Below are 17,547 nucleotides of genomic sequence, written 5' to 3'. Positions count from 1 at the left end.
GATATTATAAACCATATTGAGAAGAAAGACACTTCAATGGAAGATATATTCACACTAAAAAGGGATAAACACTGAAATGCACGAAAATAAGCAAAGAAAGAATGCATCTAATTATTTTACAAAAATGAAGACAGATGTATAATAATTTGCATCAATAGAATTTTCCATTTATTATATTTTGCTCATAAAATAATAAAAATAAAAAATATGATAAATACAGAATATATAAATATTTATGTTTATATTTTATGATCAATTGTATTCATTTTGTATGAAATATTAATGAAATAGATTATTTGATGAATCATATTTATTTTTATTATTTATATTCTTTTATCTATCGTATTTTTATCTATCGTATTTTTATATATTTATTTCTCTGTTTATATTATTTATATCATTGTGTTATTCTTATTATCTATATATTATTATATTATTCTTGTTTTATTATTTTATTATTTTTATGTTTATATTATTTAGATTTTCTTATTGTTATTCTTTTATATTTAGATATATTTGTTTATTTGTTTATTCATCTTTTATATTATTATCATTTATATCTATTTTCATTTTATATTTATTCTCTTTTGATTTATATTGATTTTAAATTTATTTTATACTTTGATTTTATTATTATATCATTGATTATCATTTCTCGTTTTATTTATCATTTCTTCTTATTATTCTTTTGTTTTTATATTCAATCTATATCATATATTCATATCATTTTCATTTATATTTTATCACTTATTATATGTTATAATAACATAACACATATGATTGAATATATAATAAACATCATGTTGAAATTATACATATAAATAATAAACATAAAAAAGAGTAAAATATTTTCAACAATAAAACAATGTTAATTGTTTTACATCATTAAATTAGACACTTTTATTGAATATTTCTAATTTTTACATTAAAAATACACTTTTTATTTATTCTCTCTTTTCTTCTTTTATTATTTCTTTGTGTTTTATTATTTTCATATTCTTTATTATACTTTCTTTTTATTCTTTTATATATTTTTATTCTTTTTATTTTATTTGTTTCTTTTGTTGCTGTATTTTCATGTTATTGAACAAAAATTGAAATTGAGAATTAATAAAGTTGAATAATGACAAGACTTATTGAATTTGATATTTTTTACAATCATTCAAAATAACAAATAACTAAATTAAAGAAAAATAAATAATCTAAATATAAAAGAGAATGTTCTATTACTGAAAATGAAAAATCAGATAAATGTTATAGTCATTTTCAAACATTATCTACTTCTATCTACATTTTATTTCTTACACTGTATTATTGTTACTAGTTCATATGTCTACATATACTATTTCTGATGAAACATTACACATTGAAAAATTGAACAAACACTGTTTTATGAAAAGTTCTTTTTAATGAAGAAATTTGAAGTTATTGATCAAATATATTTATGAATAATAACAAATAACACGACTAGTAATTATGAAATGATAAAATAAATAAAACAGAATCAATTCAAATACATGTTAAATTGATTAATATTGAAATCAAATAACTTACCAATAATAAAATAATTACGATAAAGTATTGTTTTATAAAGTTAATATTATGTAATAATGAACTTATATATGTCTAAACAATAATACATTGTATTGGTATATCACGAAAAATTAATATAATTGTTAAAATATTGTTAATGAATTAATATTATTACTTTGAATTATAAAGAATGAATTACAATATACTACATTAATTGAAAACTTTATTGATAATAATAAAATAAAAACATAATATTATTCAAATAAAACGAAATATAATACTCATGGCAAAACAATAAAATAAGTACAGTATAAAAAATTGATTTTAATTATACAATTCAAATACCAACTCAAAATGAAATCATAGTAAATTCAAATATTATATTATCAAATGAAGTTATTACTTCAACTAATTAATAATATGGATTTGTTTCAATTACAACATTGTAAACTAGTATAAACTTATTTAATAAAACGATAATAAATTGAATCGACACTTATATAATTAATTTGAACTATCGTTAATATTTATACTATTTTGTTATCAAACCTAAAATCAAAATATCATAAAAGTATAGATAATACTCTAAATGTATATAGAAACAAATAAAAGAATCTGATAATAAAACTATACTCTATTGTTTATTTAAAAAAAAAACAAGAAAAATCATATCAAATTAACGTCTTGTATTATATTAGTTTTATTTTATTGATTATATTACACTAATCAAAACAAAACATTCTTTTAAAGGACAATTTATTATTTATTTTGAAAAAGAAAATATGTATAATGAATAAGTATTATAAAACACATTGAATAACTCTATTCCAATTTAAAGAACAATAGAACCAATAAATTGTTTAACAAAAATTAGAAAAACTAATATTACTACAATAAATTGTAGTATAGAAAAGGATATTCTGAATAAAGATATTTGATTTATGGTTTTATATTTCTAAAGAGAAGTTATGACGTATTGTATTTTTTAGTTTTTTTTTTAAATTCCATAATACCAAACTAATAAAAACAATAAAAAAAAATCATTCAAATTATTGTTGTTGATGTTCAATATCTTTCAATAACTTATTCATTATATTATTCATTATTGGTTGACCTTTCTTAGTTTTTTGAAGTAAAATTTTCTTTTCCTTTAACTTTTCTTTTTTTCTTTTCTCTCTTTCAAGTTGGTTCAATTTTTGTTCTTCCAACTCTTTCTTTTTCTCTTTTATTATTTCTTTTCGTTCTTCTCTTGCTTGTTGGATAGTTTTTTTAGTTTGTTGTTTTTCTTGGTTTTTGATAAGTTCTTTAAATCCTACATTGTTTTCTTCTTCCATCTCATCATCTAACTCTCCTTTAAAGTATTTGTCATAAAATGAATTAGGGTTGGCATTCTCAGCAATAAGTTTCTCAATCTTCTTTTCATTTTTCTTCATTTGTTTCAGTTGTTCAATCTTTTCTTTTGTTTTACCTTGTGCGTAATATTTTGTTCTTCGGTGCCATTTCTCTCGTGACGTTTCATGTGTCTTTCTCGGTTTTTTGTCAAACGTTTTCTTTCCAGACATAATGCTTTTTTCAGTTTTTTCTCAAAAGCTTTGATATACAAAACACAAATCAGTCAATTGATAAATTCAGAAGATGATGGAGAAATACTAATTGATGTAATGGGTCGATTACATGTTTTTGTAAGAGAAGAACTGCTTCTACTATATGATGGATGATGAGGAGTAAATGGGTCGATTGAATATGAAACAGTACGATCTTGACTAGACTTAGGAGAAGAGAATGTGTTTAAGTTCTGGTAGTACATTGAAAGGAATTGAGAGTTATAATCATTTCCTTGATTGTAATATTTGTCAATTTCGTTGTCTTCATTCTCATCGAGATAATATACTGGTTGAACTTGAGGTAATTCATCAGGACGTAAGATAGTTGTTGAAGGTGTTGAAGAAAGTTGAAGTGATGATGAATTGCTAAGTCTTTGAGAAGGGAGAGAGTTTGTTAATGATGATGAACATGAAGGAGAAGAAAATTGTGTTACGATTGTTCTTGGTTCACTAATTCTTCTAGAGTTAATGATATAACTTCGGTCAATTGTTTGTTGAGTTTTTCTAAGGAAATGAGTGAAAAAAAAATGATAGAAAGAATGACTATGAAAGAAGATACATAAGAATTAACAAACAAATAATTAATTAATATCTTAACCATGACAGTAAGAATACTAACAATCAATACAATAATAAATAATGTAATGAGTAGTGGTGTTGCTGATTCTTTATCTGAGTTATCCATTTAGTAGTTAAGTGTTATGCAGTTGAATTCTGAGATGGTTTTGTTTCTCTTTCCTGAAATAAATAAGAAACGAAAATTTATCTATCCCACAATTTTAAATTTAATGATGATTAAAATGTGTTTTTTTTTTATTTTATTTTAGAAATAGAAAAACACAAAAAATAAAGAAAAATAAATTTTGTTATTTTAAAGAAACTCAATAAACTAAATCATTATGTTTCAAGTAACCTATCATGGTATTCATTCATTTAACGAAGGAACAACAATTGATTTTATTTCACAATACTTCAATATTCCAAGACAATACTTTTATTTAATTAAGAATGGGAAATTAAAATATGAAGGACATAATGGAGAAGTTCTTGATTTAATAATAAGAGCACATGGAGGGAAAGGTGGATTTGGAGCGTTATTAAAAGGAAAAGAAATAAAATCAAAGAAGAAAGAGAATTTACCAGAAGATTATTATGATATGAGCCGAGATTTAAATACAGGAAAACGAATATATCAAATCCGGACAGAGAAAGAATTAGAAAGAAAAGAGGAAAGACAAGTTGAGTTGAAAGAAATGAAAATAAAAAAAGAAAAAGAAATGGAAGAAGAATATAATTTGAAGAAAGAAGAAGATATTCTTCTAACTGAAAATACAACAAAAAAGTTATTAAGAAAGATTGATTGTTATATGAATGAAGGAGGAATTAAAAGAAAAAAAGAAGAAAATAAAGATAATAATGGAAAGAAAATAAAACACGAAGAAAATGAATTAGATATTCTTAATCCTTTTTAATATATTGTTTTTCACTGTTCATTTCAATTTATTTAATTAATTTAAAAAGATTTAATTGGTTATGAGATAATTAAAATAAGAAATAAAGAAAAGTTAATTTTCATTTAAAAGACATTGTAAGAGTTGTTGGAGAGTAGAAGCTTGTTGATAGTAGAAAGGATGATTTATAAAATATATTGGAAATACATCATGAACAATACTATATAATAATTTCATTATTAAAGATATAAATATATTATCACATTTATTTTCTGTTACATACCATATTAATTCTAAAACACAAATATAGAAATGATGAGGAGAATAAAATAATTCATTATATTTATTTTGTATTGCTAATTTAAGAATAGAATCAAAATGAAATGGATGATAACATTGTTGATAAATATTAACTTCTTGAGAATAACATAACATTGTCATTGTAATACATAAACTATGAATTTGTTGATAATTTTTATATGATAAATACTCTAAATTAAATGTATTTTTACAAAAGATTCTTAATTCTTCAATATATTCTTCAAAAATATCCCATCTATATTGACTATCATTTTGATTACTATTATATCTTGAAATACAATATTGAATAATTCTTCTCAATAATTCATAAAACTCTTTTTGTTTTTGATTACATCCTATAATTGAACATTGTTTAATATATTCATTAATTCTTTCATAAAGAAGTTGATCTGCAATAACCCATTCATTTCCCATTCCAAGTATATTTGTTATAAATTCATCAATTCTTGTATTTTCCATAAGAAAATCAATAAGACATAATCCTACTTTATAAATGTCATTATCTTTTCTAGTATCACCTCTTCCATAACTACAAATATTTGTTTTCTTTATATCCAAATAAAGTTCTTTTTTTGTTATACATCTGGCACATCCAATATCTCCAATAACACATCTTCTTTTCCCTTCTTTTTTATATACAAATATATTATCTCCTTTATGATCTCTATGCCATATATCAAGTCTTCCTAATGCAGATGCTCCATTCATAATATCTAATATCATAAATATCATTTCTTCAATATTTCTTTCTTTTAATTGTTTCTTTCCATTTTTTAATTCATTTGTAACATATTCTGTTAATGTACTTTCATTATATAACTTTGTTATTGTTGCAATGCTATCAAAAGTATCATCTATTGAATTATTTTGATAATACTCTTGATAATGTGTAACAATATGAACTATTCCATATGATTTAATTAAACAAGGAATATCATATAATGCAGTTAACATTTTAACTTCTTTTAATGAGATATTTTTATCTTTTAAAGTGAATATTTTTATAGCAACATCTTCATATTGTTGATATTTATTTTCTTTCAATATTTTCTTCTTCCACAATTCACATTTCTTTTTAATTGATGGATTATTTGTTGATAAAATACATGCATGATTTATCCAATCATTTGTATTGAAATACTTTCCTTTTAAAACAATACCAAATCCACCACTTCCTATATAATACTTTTTAGCATCAATTTTATAAATTTTATTTATGTGTTTTAAAAATATATATTCATCATTGAACTTTTTTATTATTAATGGATAATATTCTTGAAGATTAATCTCATTTCTTTCATCATCAATTTGAATATATTTTCTATCAATAATGAATGGAATCTTTCTTTGTAAACATTTAACAATGAAATTGTCTTGGAGTATTTCTTCAACTTTCTGTGTCTTTCTTATTCTTGCCAAAAATAAATCAAAATCACAATACAAAGGAAGTTTTTCATTTGTTTTTCTTTTTAATTTCATATCTTTCAATTCTATTGCTCTTTTAATTGATTGAAAGAAACTCCTTAAATTATTACAATTTAATGAAGATGGTTTTTTAGATTCTACATATTTTTTCCACAAATAATCCAATGTTTCTTTGTTCCATTCTCCATACTCTTTTTTCTCCAAACATTCTTTTAATTGATTCTTTGAAAGAAAATATAATGTTGTTTGTGATTCGAGTCTAAAAAGAAAATAAAACTCTCCAAAAACAGAAGTTTTATTATGAATATTACTGAAATAAAAATCATCAATAGTTAATTCTGGTAATAATGAATGATATTTGATTATGAATTGAAAGATATCTGACATAAGACATTCAAATAATGGGATTTTAGATGCTGTCTCAAAACTAATTCTTTCATTTTTAATAAATTCATTTAATAAACAAGTTATTGGAGAATTTTGAATAATATCTATAGTCTTAAATCCTTTTCTAAAATGAATAGTTTGAGTTAATTCATTTTCAATAAGTGATTTCATAACTACACAAATTAATGGATTTTTCGTTGTATTGTATCGAAGAAAAGTTAAATTAACTTCATTATTTATATTTCTCTCTTCATTAACTATTACTAATTCTTTTTTTGTTGTTCTTAATTGGACTTGTTCTATTAAACTCATCCAATAAATAAATACTGAATATTTATAGTTCATTTGAATAATTTCTTTTTTTTTTACAAAAGGTAGAGTATTTCATAAAAGAGTCAAGTAAAAGAATCATCACTAACAACAACATTCCTTCTAATTAGAAATTAAAGTTAAAAAATAGAATAGAAAGAATAGAAAATTTTATTTGAATCTTTTAGATAATGAAAAAGAAAGAAATAAAAAAAAAGACAAATGAATAAATACAAAGGATTAAATTGTACATCTGTTGAAATTCATAAAAAAAGAAGGTGAATTTAAGCAATAAACAAACCTCTTCCAACAAGTTCCATCATTTTAAATTGAGAAATAGAAGTTCCACCAAGAACAAGATGAGATATTTTAGTACATTTTTGTAATAACATTTCAATTCCATTATCAGTTACTCCACTACACATACGAAGTTCAACAGAAGTTAATAATGGACAATAAGAAGCAATATTTCTCATTACATCATCACCACACATTGGAATAAAATTAAGTTTTAAAGAATTTAACCATTGAGCTTCTTCAGTGAATAAATAACTTTGTTTAAAAGCAATTCCTTGCATACAAAAAGTAGAAAGTCTAGTTAAACTATTTACAAGTGAAATAATACCATCTTCATTAATCATTACATCAAAAGAAATATCAATATATTCTAATGATTGCATTTTACATAATATTGGAATAACAAATTGATTAATAGAAAGACATGAAGAAATATCTAAATGGGAGATTAAAGGACAAGATATTTTAATTTGATTAATAACTTCATTTGTTATTCCTCTATTATTTGATAAAAATAATACTCTTAATTGTGGACATGAAGCAATAAATTTTAACCAACTATATTCTGAAATCATATCATTATTTGATGCATAAAAACTTGTTAATGTATTTGAATATAAACTAAATACATTTAATGATAAACTAGATAAACTATTACAAAAAGAAAGATTAAGTGATATCAAATCTACACCTCTTGTTTGAAAAAGATTTGTATATGCATTATCAGTTAATCTAATACATCTTTTAAGTGATAAAGTTAAAGGATGAACTTTCATTCCTGGTGTATGAATTGATCTTCTAACAGTTTGATTATAAGTAATAGAAGATTGAATAAATTCTTGTAAACATTGATCTGTGACAGCAGTATCATCTAATATCAAACTTCTTAATTGTGGAGATGCAATAAGCGTTGTAGTAATAAATTCTTCTGAAAGACGAATACAACCAGAAATATTAAGATATTCTATTTCTTCTAACCAACGAAAGAGAGTTGAACGAAACATAGGATGGTATGACTCTAAAATTGAATCTCCATTAATTCCAAAACAATTAGCAAGATTTAAATACTTTAATTTAAATTGTGAATTAAATAATTGTGCTAATGTCATTGGTCCAGCTCTTGTACATCCTGAAAGATTTAATGAAATTAAATTTCCATTTAATTGTTGAAGAAGTCTTTGAAGTGCTTCATCACTTAATCTACTATTTCCAAAACATATTCTTGTTAAATCAGGATTGAGTTGTGATATTTTTAATAAACATTGATCATCTAAACAATTATTTCCCATTAACTCTATTTCTTTAAGTCCATGAAGTACTGAAATACTAGAAATTGTTAATTGAATATTATTAGCTTTAAATGATATTAATGAATTAATATTCTTTAATTCAATAACACTTTTATCACTAATTTTTGGACAATTAGAAATAACTATTACTTCAAGTGGTGGATGAATAGTTAATAATGAAATAAATGCATTATCATCAAATCCAACACATGCTTCAGTATTTAAATATTTTAATTGTTTAAATGACCTAAATAATACTTTTAATGATTCTGATGAAATTCCAGTTGCATATGAAATATTAAGTGTAGTAATAGAAACATTATTACAAAGTTGTGATAAATTCATACAGGTAAATTTAGTTAATAAATGGGTATGATGAAGATCAATTACTTGTAATGGTGTTCCTGAAGAAAGTATTCTGAAAAGAATAATATTTAAATCTGATTCACTTGCATTTGGATTATTTGATATTCGATAAATTAATTTACTTGCTAAAACAGGTGGAAGAGCAATTGGTGTCTGTTCTTGTTGAGATGAAAAGTTTTGTTCAAATCTACCGAAAGAATCTAAAATAATCTCACTTAATGTTGGAATAATTGATCCTGTGTTTTCTGTTAATAAAAATGGTCTTGTTGGAATATTTAGTGACATCATTTTTCTTCTTATTCGTTTCATATTATTTGGATTATCTCTCTGCATTGAAAGAACAAAAAATTCAATTCAAGTTTGATAAAACTATATGTCTTTTGTTTTTTTTATTTTTTTACTTTTCCTTTCACTTTTCTTTTTTATGTCTTTTTATATTTCTTTTTATTTTCAATCTTATTTACCTAAGATTTCTATTTTAATGTGAATTTTCAAAGAACATTTTGGAAGTCAATTTGAATTTTTCCTCTTTTCGAATTTTCTCTTTTTTTTATTTTTTATTTTATTTTTTTACTTCTTAAATCCTTATTTATCAAGTTTTTTACTAATTATTAATATAAAAAATATTTAGTTCAATTCTATAGATTCTAGTTCAACTTCTTTACTATATCTTTATGATAATATTTTGATAGTAAATACTAGCTAAAAACAAAATAGTAATATAAATAATAAAAATGTGTTATTGAGTGAACTAAAGTAAAATATCATTTTGAAAGAAAAATGACATTATTTTGTCTATTCATTTTGAGACATTTCTCCTTGATTAGAAGATTCAGTTATTTCATTTTTCATTGTTCTATCAGAAAGAATTGAAGCTGACTCTTCATTTGACAAAACACTACTAGAAAGTGATGAACGAACGTCTTTACTACAATCTATTTCATTACTTTCTTCTGTTTCTAATAATCCTAAACCACATCGTTCTCTTGTATAACAAGGAGGTGGTAAAGGTTTAAAAGGATTATAATCTTCAATAAATTTCTCAAAGTCTAATCCTTTTGAAATGCAATACTCTTCTATTTGGTTTCTTAAAAAGAATATTTCATCATTTAATTCATCTATTTTTTTAATTCTCTTTAAAATGGTTTGTTTAAATCCTTCAGCAACTTTAAGATAACTTTCATCTGTTTCATCATTAAATAATTGAAGAGTTTTTGGTTTAATTAGTTTATGTAAAGGTTCTTTATCCCATGAAGTACAAATTAATGCAAAGAAATTTTCTAATAAAATAAGTTTATTATCATCAGTAGCTCTTGAAACAAGATTAGAAAGAACAACTGATGTCATTGAATTAATAACATCACTAATATTTTTATAACAATGATCTAAAACATCTTTTGATAAAATAGGTGCACGATGTAAATGAGGAAATTCTGTTTCTATTGAAATTGAGTCAAGGAATTTATTCATTGATTCATACATAGAAACAACATAAGTATTAAAAGGAATTAATTGTGGATTAGTTAATGGAGTTTCTCCTTGAGGAATAAAAGATTGATAAATTTTAGTTAAAATAACTAATATTTTCTTAGCATTTTCTGTTGGTTCAATTAAACATGAATTATAATTTGCTGGAGAAACTAATGCTGGAGTAATTAATCTATGGAAAATAATAATTGCTATTGAACGAATTGCACTATCAGGAAATTTTTCAGAAACAGCATTTCTTAAAGTAGCTAAAATATATTTAATTCCTTGTGGAAAATCATTACCTAAACTAAGAAAACGAGAACAATGAAGATGTAATAATTCAGATAAAGTAGTAATACTTTTCGTGTAATTATCATCTTTTGAATCTAAACTGATTTGATCAGTGATATGATTAACTGATTGAATGATTGGATTCATATGTTTCTCTAATAATGAAGTTAAATCTCGTCTCATCACTGATGATAATAAATGAGTTGCTCCTGAATTAGAACGAAGTAAAAATTGTTCTTCACTTGTATTAGATATTTCATATTGTAATTCTTCTGATAATATTCTATATATTTGACCTGATTCTTCTAATAAATCTCTTATAGAATCCCAAAATTCAGTTACTGTTGCTGAAGAATGTCTAATAAGAAGTCTTAATAAATAAAAGTCATACATCCTTGCTATTTCCCAAAAAATAAAACTATTGTTTTGTGTTTCATTATTAGAAATATCAGTACTAACAAACGCTAATTGTGGTTGTTGTGGTGAACTGTTTTCATTTTTACGAACAACATTTGTGAAGCGTTTCATTTAACAAGTGAGAAATCTATAAATTCTAATAAATATTTTAAAGGAAAAAAAAAATTTTAAAGAAAAAATTAAAAGAAAAAGAACTTTGAAAATTAATTGAAGTAAAAAGAAGAAATGTCGAGTAAACAAAAACTTAATGACATAGAGAAAAAATTAAAGAAACATAAACAAACAATATTAGATGGAAAAAGTGAACCATCTAGTAGACAAAAAGCAATTTTATTTTTTTTAGAGAATAACAAAAAAGAAGAATTAGCACAAATATTTAAAGAACATAAATCATTACTTCATGGATTATTCTCATTATATCCACCAGCATTAGAAGGATTATATAAAAAACAAAAACCATTAACAGAAAAAGATTGCTTAATAGTAGAAACATTAATGGATTTTGCTGCTGAAAATTATTCTCCAAGTGAAGTTACATTTCTTGAACCAATTAATTCAATTTTAACAACATTTTTAGCAGTAGAAACACCATATCCTATGCGTAAAAGTATGTTTAAATCATTTATGAATATTTTAGTTAAATTAAATGCAGTTTCTGAAGAAACAACATATCCTAAATTATTTATTGGTTCTTTAAATCTTGAAGGATTTAGTAATAATATAACACTTCATCTTACTTGTACTCATATTCCTGTTGGAACTCCAACTCCTATTCATTCAGAAATTAATGATACTACAAAACCAAAACAACAAACATATGGATTACTTGATATCTTCTTTGAATATCTTACTAATAATCCAGAAATTCTTTATCCTTTATTTAAAGAGTTACTTTCTTATATTTGTTCTGATTATTGTAAAACTTATTGTATTGACACTTTTAAACAACAAACAGGATATACAAATAAAACTATCCCAACAGATCTTTTGGATTATATTATTAAAACACTTTCAAATACTACATTATTAAAAGCTATTACACCATATCATAATAATCTTTTACAATTATTAATGTATTTTTATGATATTTCTATTGATTTAGATGTAATTGAACATCAACTAATAACAAAAGCTGTTCAATTATATTTTACTAATTTCATTTTCAATGATCCTTCCTTTTTAAAAACAGAAAATACAACAGAAAGTCAACTCCTTGAATTTCAAAAAGAAATCATATCAAAAATCACGAAGATTTTTATTAAAAATAAAGGAAATGAAGAACCAGAAGTAAAGATTTTAATCCAAAATTTAATCAAAACAATCTTATTATCATTACAACAATCTTATTTTAATGAATCATTAAAAATAGAAATGGTTAAAATGGTTGAAGAAGGAACATTAGGCTTTTTACCTGAAAAAGTTGGAGTTCAAACACAATTATTGATTACAGTAGTTGTTGATTGTTTATTTGTAGTTTGGATTTATTGGAATAAATCAAATATAGAAGAATGGAAAGAACTTCAACAAAGATTAAAACCATTTTTAAAAGAAGAAATGGTTATTGCAGAGATAGAACGAAAATTTAATCAGTTAACAAAAGAATTAATTGATAAACATTATCATAAGAAAGAAATTATACAACCTCCTTTACCAATTCAACTTCAAATGATGAAATTAAAAACAGTTGAATTAATTCAATTTGATAGTAAAATAGATGAAAAAGAAACAATTCCTGAAGATGAATCATTAAAACAATATCTTATTAACTTTACTACAACAGACATTCTTGGATTATGGAATATTTTTAATGAAATGTTTCAAGATATTGATACTTTAGAACCAATTGCACGTTTAAATTGTTGTAAAGTACTTATGAGAACATTAGAATATTTACTTATTGTTGATTCATATGGAGAAACAAATAATGATTTTAATGAAGAAGGAAGAATTCAATTATATGATACATTTTTACCATTTTTAATTAAAGCATTAAAAAGAACAGATAATGAAGATGAAAAATGTTTATTATATGGTTCTATGTGTGATTTAATGATTAGAAAAATACCAAAAACAAGTAGTAAAGTATATGGATATTTTTATCAAATGATTAATGAAGTTTCATTAGAAGATAATAACCAAGTTATTGAAACAATTTTAATTAGATGTTATAATATTTATAGTGTTGAATTACCTGGAAGTGAAATATTAATTCCACAATTTTTTAAAATGTTCTTAGCTTTTAAAAAGGTAGGACTTGATGGAAATAATGAAATGAAAATGAATCAACTCTTAACAACAATGATTAATATTTGTTTCTCTTCTAAAGAAGTAATTGAACAATTTACATTAGAAAAGTCATTATACTCTATTATTTCAGAAGTAATAAATGATGGTATTAAACAGATGAAAACATCTACTGGTATTATTACTTTTATTTGGATTATTGAACAATTTATTGAAAAGACAATTATTATCAATAAAACCGAAGATTACAATCTTAAAGAATTAGTAATTAATCTTATAAATCTTATTCAACCAAACCAAAATGTAAATGTGATTGATAACGTTTTAAATGCTATTAATTTACTTCGTATTTATATTCCAGAAGATTATGTAATACTTATAATTTCAATGTTGTGTGATATTATAATCAAAAAAGAAGTAGAAAGTCAAACTATAGGAACAATATTCCTTACATTATCAGACTTCTTTGTTGGAGGTCCTTCTTCTTTTTCTTATTCTTTAACAACTGAATTAATTCAAAAATTAGTTGATTCTATAACTATAGCATTGGCAATAAAAAATGAACCAAATAATAAAATGGGAGCATCTGAAGGAGCTGATTTATTTATTGAAACAGTTCTTCATCATTATGGAATTTTTGGAAATAAAGGAATTGATAGAATTAGTGGACCAGAAGAAACAACATCTTCTGCATGGTTTGTTGTTGGAAAGTCAAGAATTTTAAGTATTAGTAAACCATATACTATCACTAAAATTCATATAGAGAATAATTCAGAAAAAGAAGAAGAACTTATTGAGAATTTACTTACTGAATTTCCAACAGAACAACAACAAGAGAAGAAAAAAGAAAATGAAACTAAGATTGAAGTTAATAAGAATGAACAAAAGTTATGTAGAATTACTATAAGAGATGCATTAGGAAGATGGAGTTGGGATGTTGAACCAATATGGGTTGAATCTAGTTTAAAGATGGGAAGTATTTCTGAAGTAGAACAAATAAAAGATTTTGACTGGAAAGACTTAATGATTGAATTAAAAGAGAGAGAAATTAAAGAAACTGTTTTTGAAAATGATGGAGCATTACATAATATTTTAAATGAAATGGAAGAAGGATATAAAGATATTCTTACATGGCAAAAAGATGAAGTGTATGATATTGAATCATTAAATAAAGAAATTGAATTATTTGGAGAAGAACGAATGAAAGAAGAAGAAATTATTAATACTATTAAAAGAGATGTAATAAAAGAAGAAGAAGAAATAGAAAAAGAACATAAAGAAACAAATCCAAATATTAGTGCATTTGTTTCTCAAATTATTGAAGTAAATGCATTACCAACAATTGCACATTCAATTCATCCATTTGAAATAAATGATAAATTTAAATTAGCAATTAAACAAATTGATAAATTACCATTAAGAGAAGGACATAAAGTTGCATTATATTATGTTAAAAGAAATCAAACTTTATTAGAAGCTTTGAATAATAAAGAAACTAGTGAAGGATTTAAAAGCTTTAAAAATGCATTAAGTTGGGAATTTAAATCTGTTTCCTTTGAGAAAGGAATTGAATATTATGGAACATGGAGAGATGAAATTATTTTTAATTCACTTAATGAAGCTACAATGAGTAATGATGTAGAAAATATTCAAGAAAAACAAAAACAAATGTTTAGTAGTTTTGTTCAAGTAATTTATGTTGAAGGAGATCAAAATATTGATGTTAGTTCAATAGTAACACAATTTAGTAATGTTTTCATTATTTTACGACCTCATCAATATGGAATTGTTATAGAAATTTATAGAAAAGAAAATATTCCATTGTTTGGACCATTAGTTACTGGTAGTATTGTTTGTTTCCAAGAAATTGCTAAGTTAGTTCGTGAAACTGTTTTAAATGCTAGTAGAGCTGTTCATAATACCTTTATGGCAGATAAAGTACTTCGACCATTTATTCAACGTGGAAAAGCTATTCATGATTTAATTAAGTCTAATAAAACAGAAACAAATAATTATTTTGATAATGAAAACCAAATTTATTTCATGAACAATGAAATAATAAATAATTAATGCATTATTGTTATGTTCACTTTTGATTCTTCTTGGTTTTGATTCTTTTTATTATTAAAACATTTCCTCTATTAATTTATTCATTTATTAATTTAGTATTTATTATTTTTCTTTGTTTCTATTTTCTATTCTCAAACAAATTGGAGTAACTAATTAGTTTCGTATAAGAATCATCTTTCAAAATAATTAGTATTGTGTGCATTATTATTCTAAGTTCTGTATTTGTTAAATATTACTTTATTTATTCATTATATACAACTACATTAAATAGAGTATTGTTTTGTTTTTCATTTTATATATTTCTTCAATTATTTCTTAATTCTTTTGAAAATTAGTAGAGTACAATCAATAATTTATCCAAAAAATTTGAATGTATCTTTTTATAACAATCATAATGTTGATTATTGTCTCTTATTAATAACTGCATTCTCTTCAATACTTTTATTAGTACTTTGTGTATAGAACCAATTTTTTACTATTCTTTTAATAAGTGTTAATTGATTCAAGAAAACTTAGTTGGTCATATTGAATTACCAATACATATAATTTTATTCACTTACTTAATGAACTTATTTCACTCTCTTCTTTTAAAGAAGATCATTTTATATTATAATATTTTGTAATTTGAATTAATTAACAAGGAAATAGAATATGCGCACAAACTTAAATGATTGGGAATGGCAACGAAAAAAAGAAATAATTGAAAAAGAAGAGAATGAATGATATAAAAGAATAAAAAGAAAGTAAGAAGTTTGATATGATGAAGAAAGAATAAAAGTAGAAAGGAGAGAATATAAAAAGAAAGAAGATAAAGTGTAATAAAACAAAAGAGATGATAAAAGAAGAAAAGAATGAAAAAAATAAAGGATGCAAATTTTATTGAAACAAATAAAAAAAGCGCAAAAATTAATGATGCAAAAATTAATGATGCAAAATATTTAGCAACATTTTTATTGATGCAAAATATTTTGAAATAAAAATAAATCATCATTTGATATTATTATTTTATTTGATAATAAATTATATTATATATTAAATACATCATATTTCTTTATTATTTATCTTTCTTTTTATCATTTCATATATTAAATTATTATTCATTCATTTATTATTTATATTTCATTTATTAAATAAAATGAAAATGTAAAATATCAATCAATTAAATATTCATGAATAATAATTTATTAATATTTAATAATTGAAATAACAAATAATAAAGTAACAATAATGATATATTCAATATATTCTTTATTTGATTTATTCAATATTAGATTATTCTATTTCATTATCATTTCATTGTCTTCATTATTTCATTATTTCATATTCATTTATTATTTTTTAAAATCAAATAAACAATAATATTGATATTCATTCATCATATTCATTTAATATAATAAATATACACAACATTTCAGAATAAAGAATGAATAATTAAGAATGAAAATATTGAATTATTTAATATTTTGTTCAACATAAAATCAATAAAACATATATTTTGATAATACACAAATGAAATAATAAAGAAATATACAATACTCAAGAATTAATAAAAAAGAAATAAAAAGAATGAATAAATGAAAATAAAATTGATAAATAATAGAAGAAAGAAATAGAAAAACAACGAAAAACAAATAATATAAAAAGAATATAAATATATAAAAGAATAAAAATAAAGTAGAAGAAAGAATATAAAAATAATAAAACACAAAGAGGCAATAAAAGAAGAAAAGAAGAAATAAAAAGTGTATTTTTTAATGTAAAAATTAGAAATATTCAATAATAAGTGTCTAATTTAATGATTCAAAATAATTAATATTGTTTTATTGAAAAAAAATATTTTATTCTTTTTTATATTTATTATTTATATGTATAATTTAAACATGATGTTTATTATATATTCAATCATATGTGTTATGTTATTATAACATATAATAAGTGATAAAATATAAATGAAAATGATATGAATATATGATATAGAATATAGAAAAAAAGATAATAAGAATAAATGATAAATAAATATAAAAATGATAATCAATGATATAATAATAAAATCCAAATATAAAAGATAAATTT

The 17,547-nt window shown here is 22.4% G+C and overlaps 7 protein-coding genes across 7 annotated transcripts; 2 read left to right on the top strand and 5 right to left on the bottom strand.

Moving 5' to 3' along the window:
• Positions 1 to 2,582: 2,582 nt before the first annotated feature.
• Positions 2,583 to 3,095, bottom strand: EHI_140020 (uncharacterized protein; the record flags this gene model as incomplete). The annotated part of the gene is made up of 1 exon (XM_644452.1): positions 2,583 to 3,095. One exon carries the CDS (start codon positions 3,093 to 3,095, stop codon positions 2,583 to 2,585), a length of 513 nt encoding a protein of 170 aa, XP_649544.1.
• A 53-nt stretch (positions 3,096 to 3,148) lies between these two features.
• EHI_140010 (uncharacterized protein) lies at positions 3,149 to 3,822 on the bottom strand (the record flags this gene model as incomplete). Its single annotated transcript, XM_644451.1, has 2 exons — positions 3,149 to 3,641; positions 3,713 to 3,822. The coding sequence occupies 2 exons, from the start codon at positions 3,820 to 3,822 to the stop codon at positions 3,149 to 3,151; spliced, it is 603 nt and encodes a 200-aa protein (XP_649543.1).
• Positions 3,823 to 4,036: 214 nt separating this feature from the next.
• Positions 4,037 to 4,609, top strand: EHI_140000 (uncharacterized protein; the record flags this gene model as incomplete). The annotated part of the gene is made up of 1 exon (XM_644450.1): positions 4,037 to 4,609. One exon carries the CDS (start codon positions 4,037 to 4,039, stop codon positions 4,607 to 4,609), a length of 573 nt encoding a protein of 190 aa, XP_649542.1.
• A 93-nt stretch (positions 4,610 to 4,702) lies between these two features.
• EHI_139990 (protein kinase domain containing protein) lies at positions 4,703 to 7,033 on the bottom strand (the record flags this gene model as incomplete). The annotated part of the gene is made up of 1 exon (XM_644449.2): positions 4,703 to 7,033. The coding sequence occupies one exon, from the start codon at positions 7,031 to 7,033 to the stop codon at positions 4,703 to 4,705; it is 2,331 nt and encodes a 776-aa protein (XP_649541.2).
• Positions 7,034 to 7,314: 281 nt separating this feature from the next.
• EHI_139980 (uncharacterized protein) lies at positions 7,315 to 9,315 on the bottom strand (the record flags this gene model as incomplete). The annotated part of the gene is made up of 1 exon (XM_644448.1): positions 7,315 to 9,315. One exon carries the CDS (start codon positions 9,313 to 9,315, stop codon positions 7,315 to 7,317), a length of 2,001 nt encoding a protein of 666 aa, XP_649540.1.
• A 462-nt stretch (positions 9,316 to 9,777) lies between these two features.
• Positions 9,778 to 11,271, bottom strand: EHI_139970 (Ras GTPase-activating protein, putative; the record flags this gene model as incomplete). The annotated part of the gene is made up of 1 exon (XM_644447.1): positions 9,778 to 11,271. The coding sequence occupies one exon, from the start codon at positions 11,269 to 11,271 to the stop codon at positions 9,778 to 9,780; it is 1,494 nt and encodes a 497-aa protein (XP_649539.1).
• A 114-nt stretch (positions 11,272 to 11,385) lies between these two features.
• On the top strand, positions 11,386 to 15,484 carry EHI_139960 (Rap/Ran GTPase activating protein, putative; the record flags this gene model as incomplete). The annotated part of the gene is made up of 1 exon (XM_644446.2): positions 11,386 to 15,484. One exon carries the CDS (start codon positions 11,386 to 11,388, stop codon positions 15,472 to 15,474), a length of 4,089 nt encoding a protein of 1,362 aa, XP_649538.1. The 3' UTR covers positions 15,475 to 15,484.
• Between the last annotated feature and the right edge of the window lie 2,063 nt (positions 15,485 to 17,547).

This window comes from Entamoeba histolytica, genomic scaffold (assembly GCF_000208925.1).
Source record: "Entamoeba histolytica HM-1:IMSS scf_1104750518433 genomic scaffold, whole genome shotgun sequence".
Taxonomy (NCBI): Eukaryota; Evosea; order Mastigamoebida; family Endamoebidae; genus Entamoeba; species Entamoeba histolytica.
Note: the sequence above shows the minus strand (reverse complement) of the source record. Positions and strands in the feature narration are given on the sequence as shown.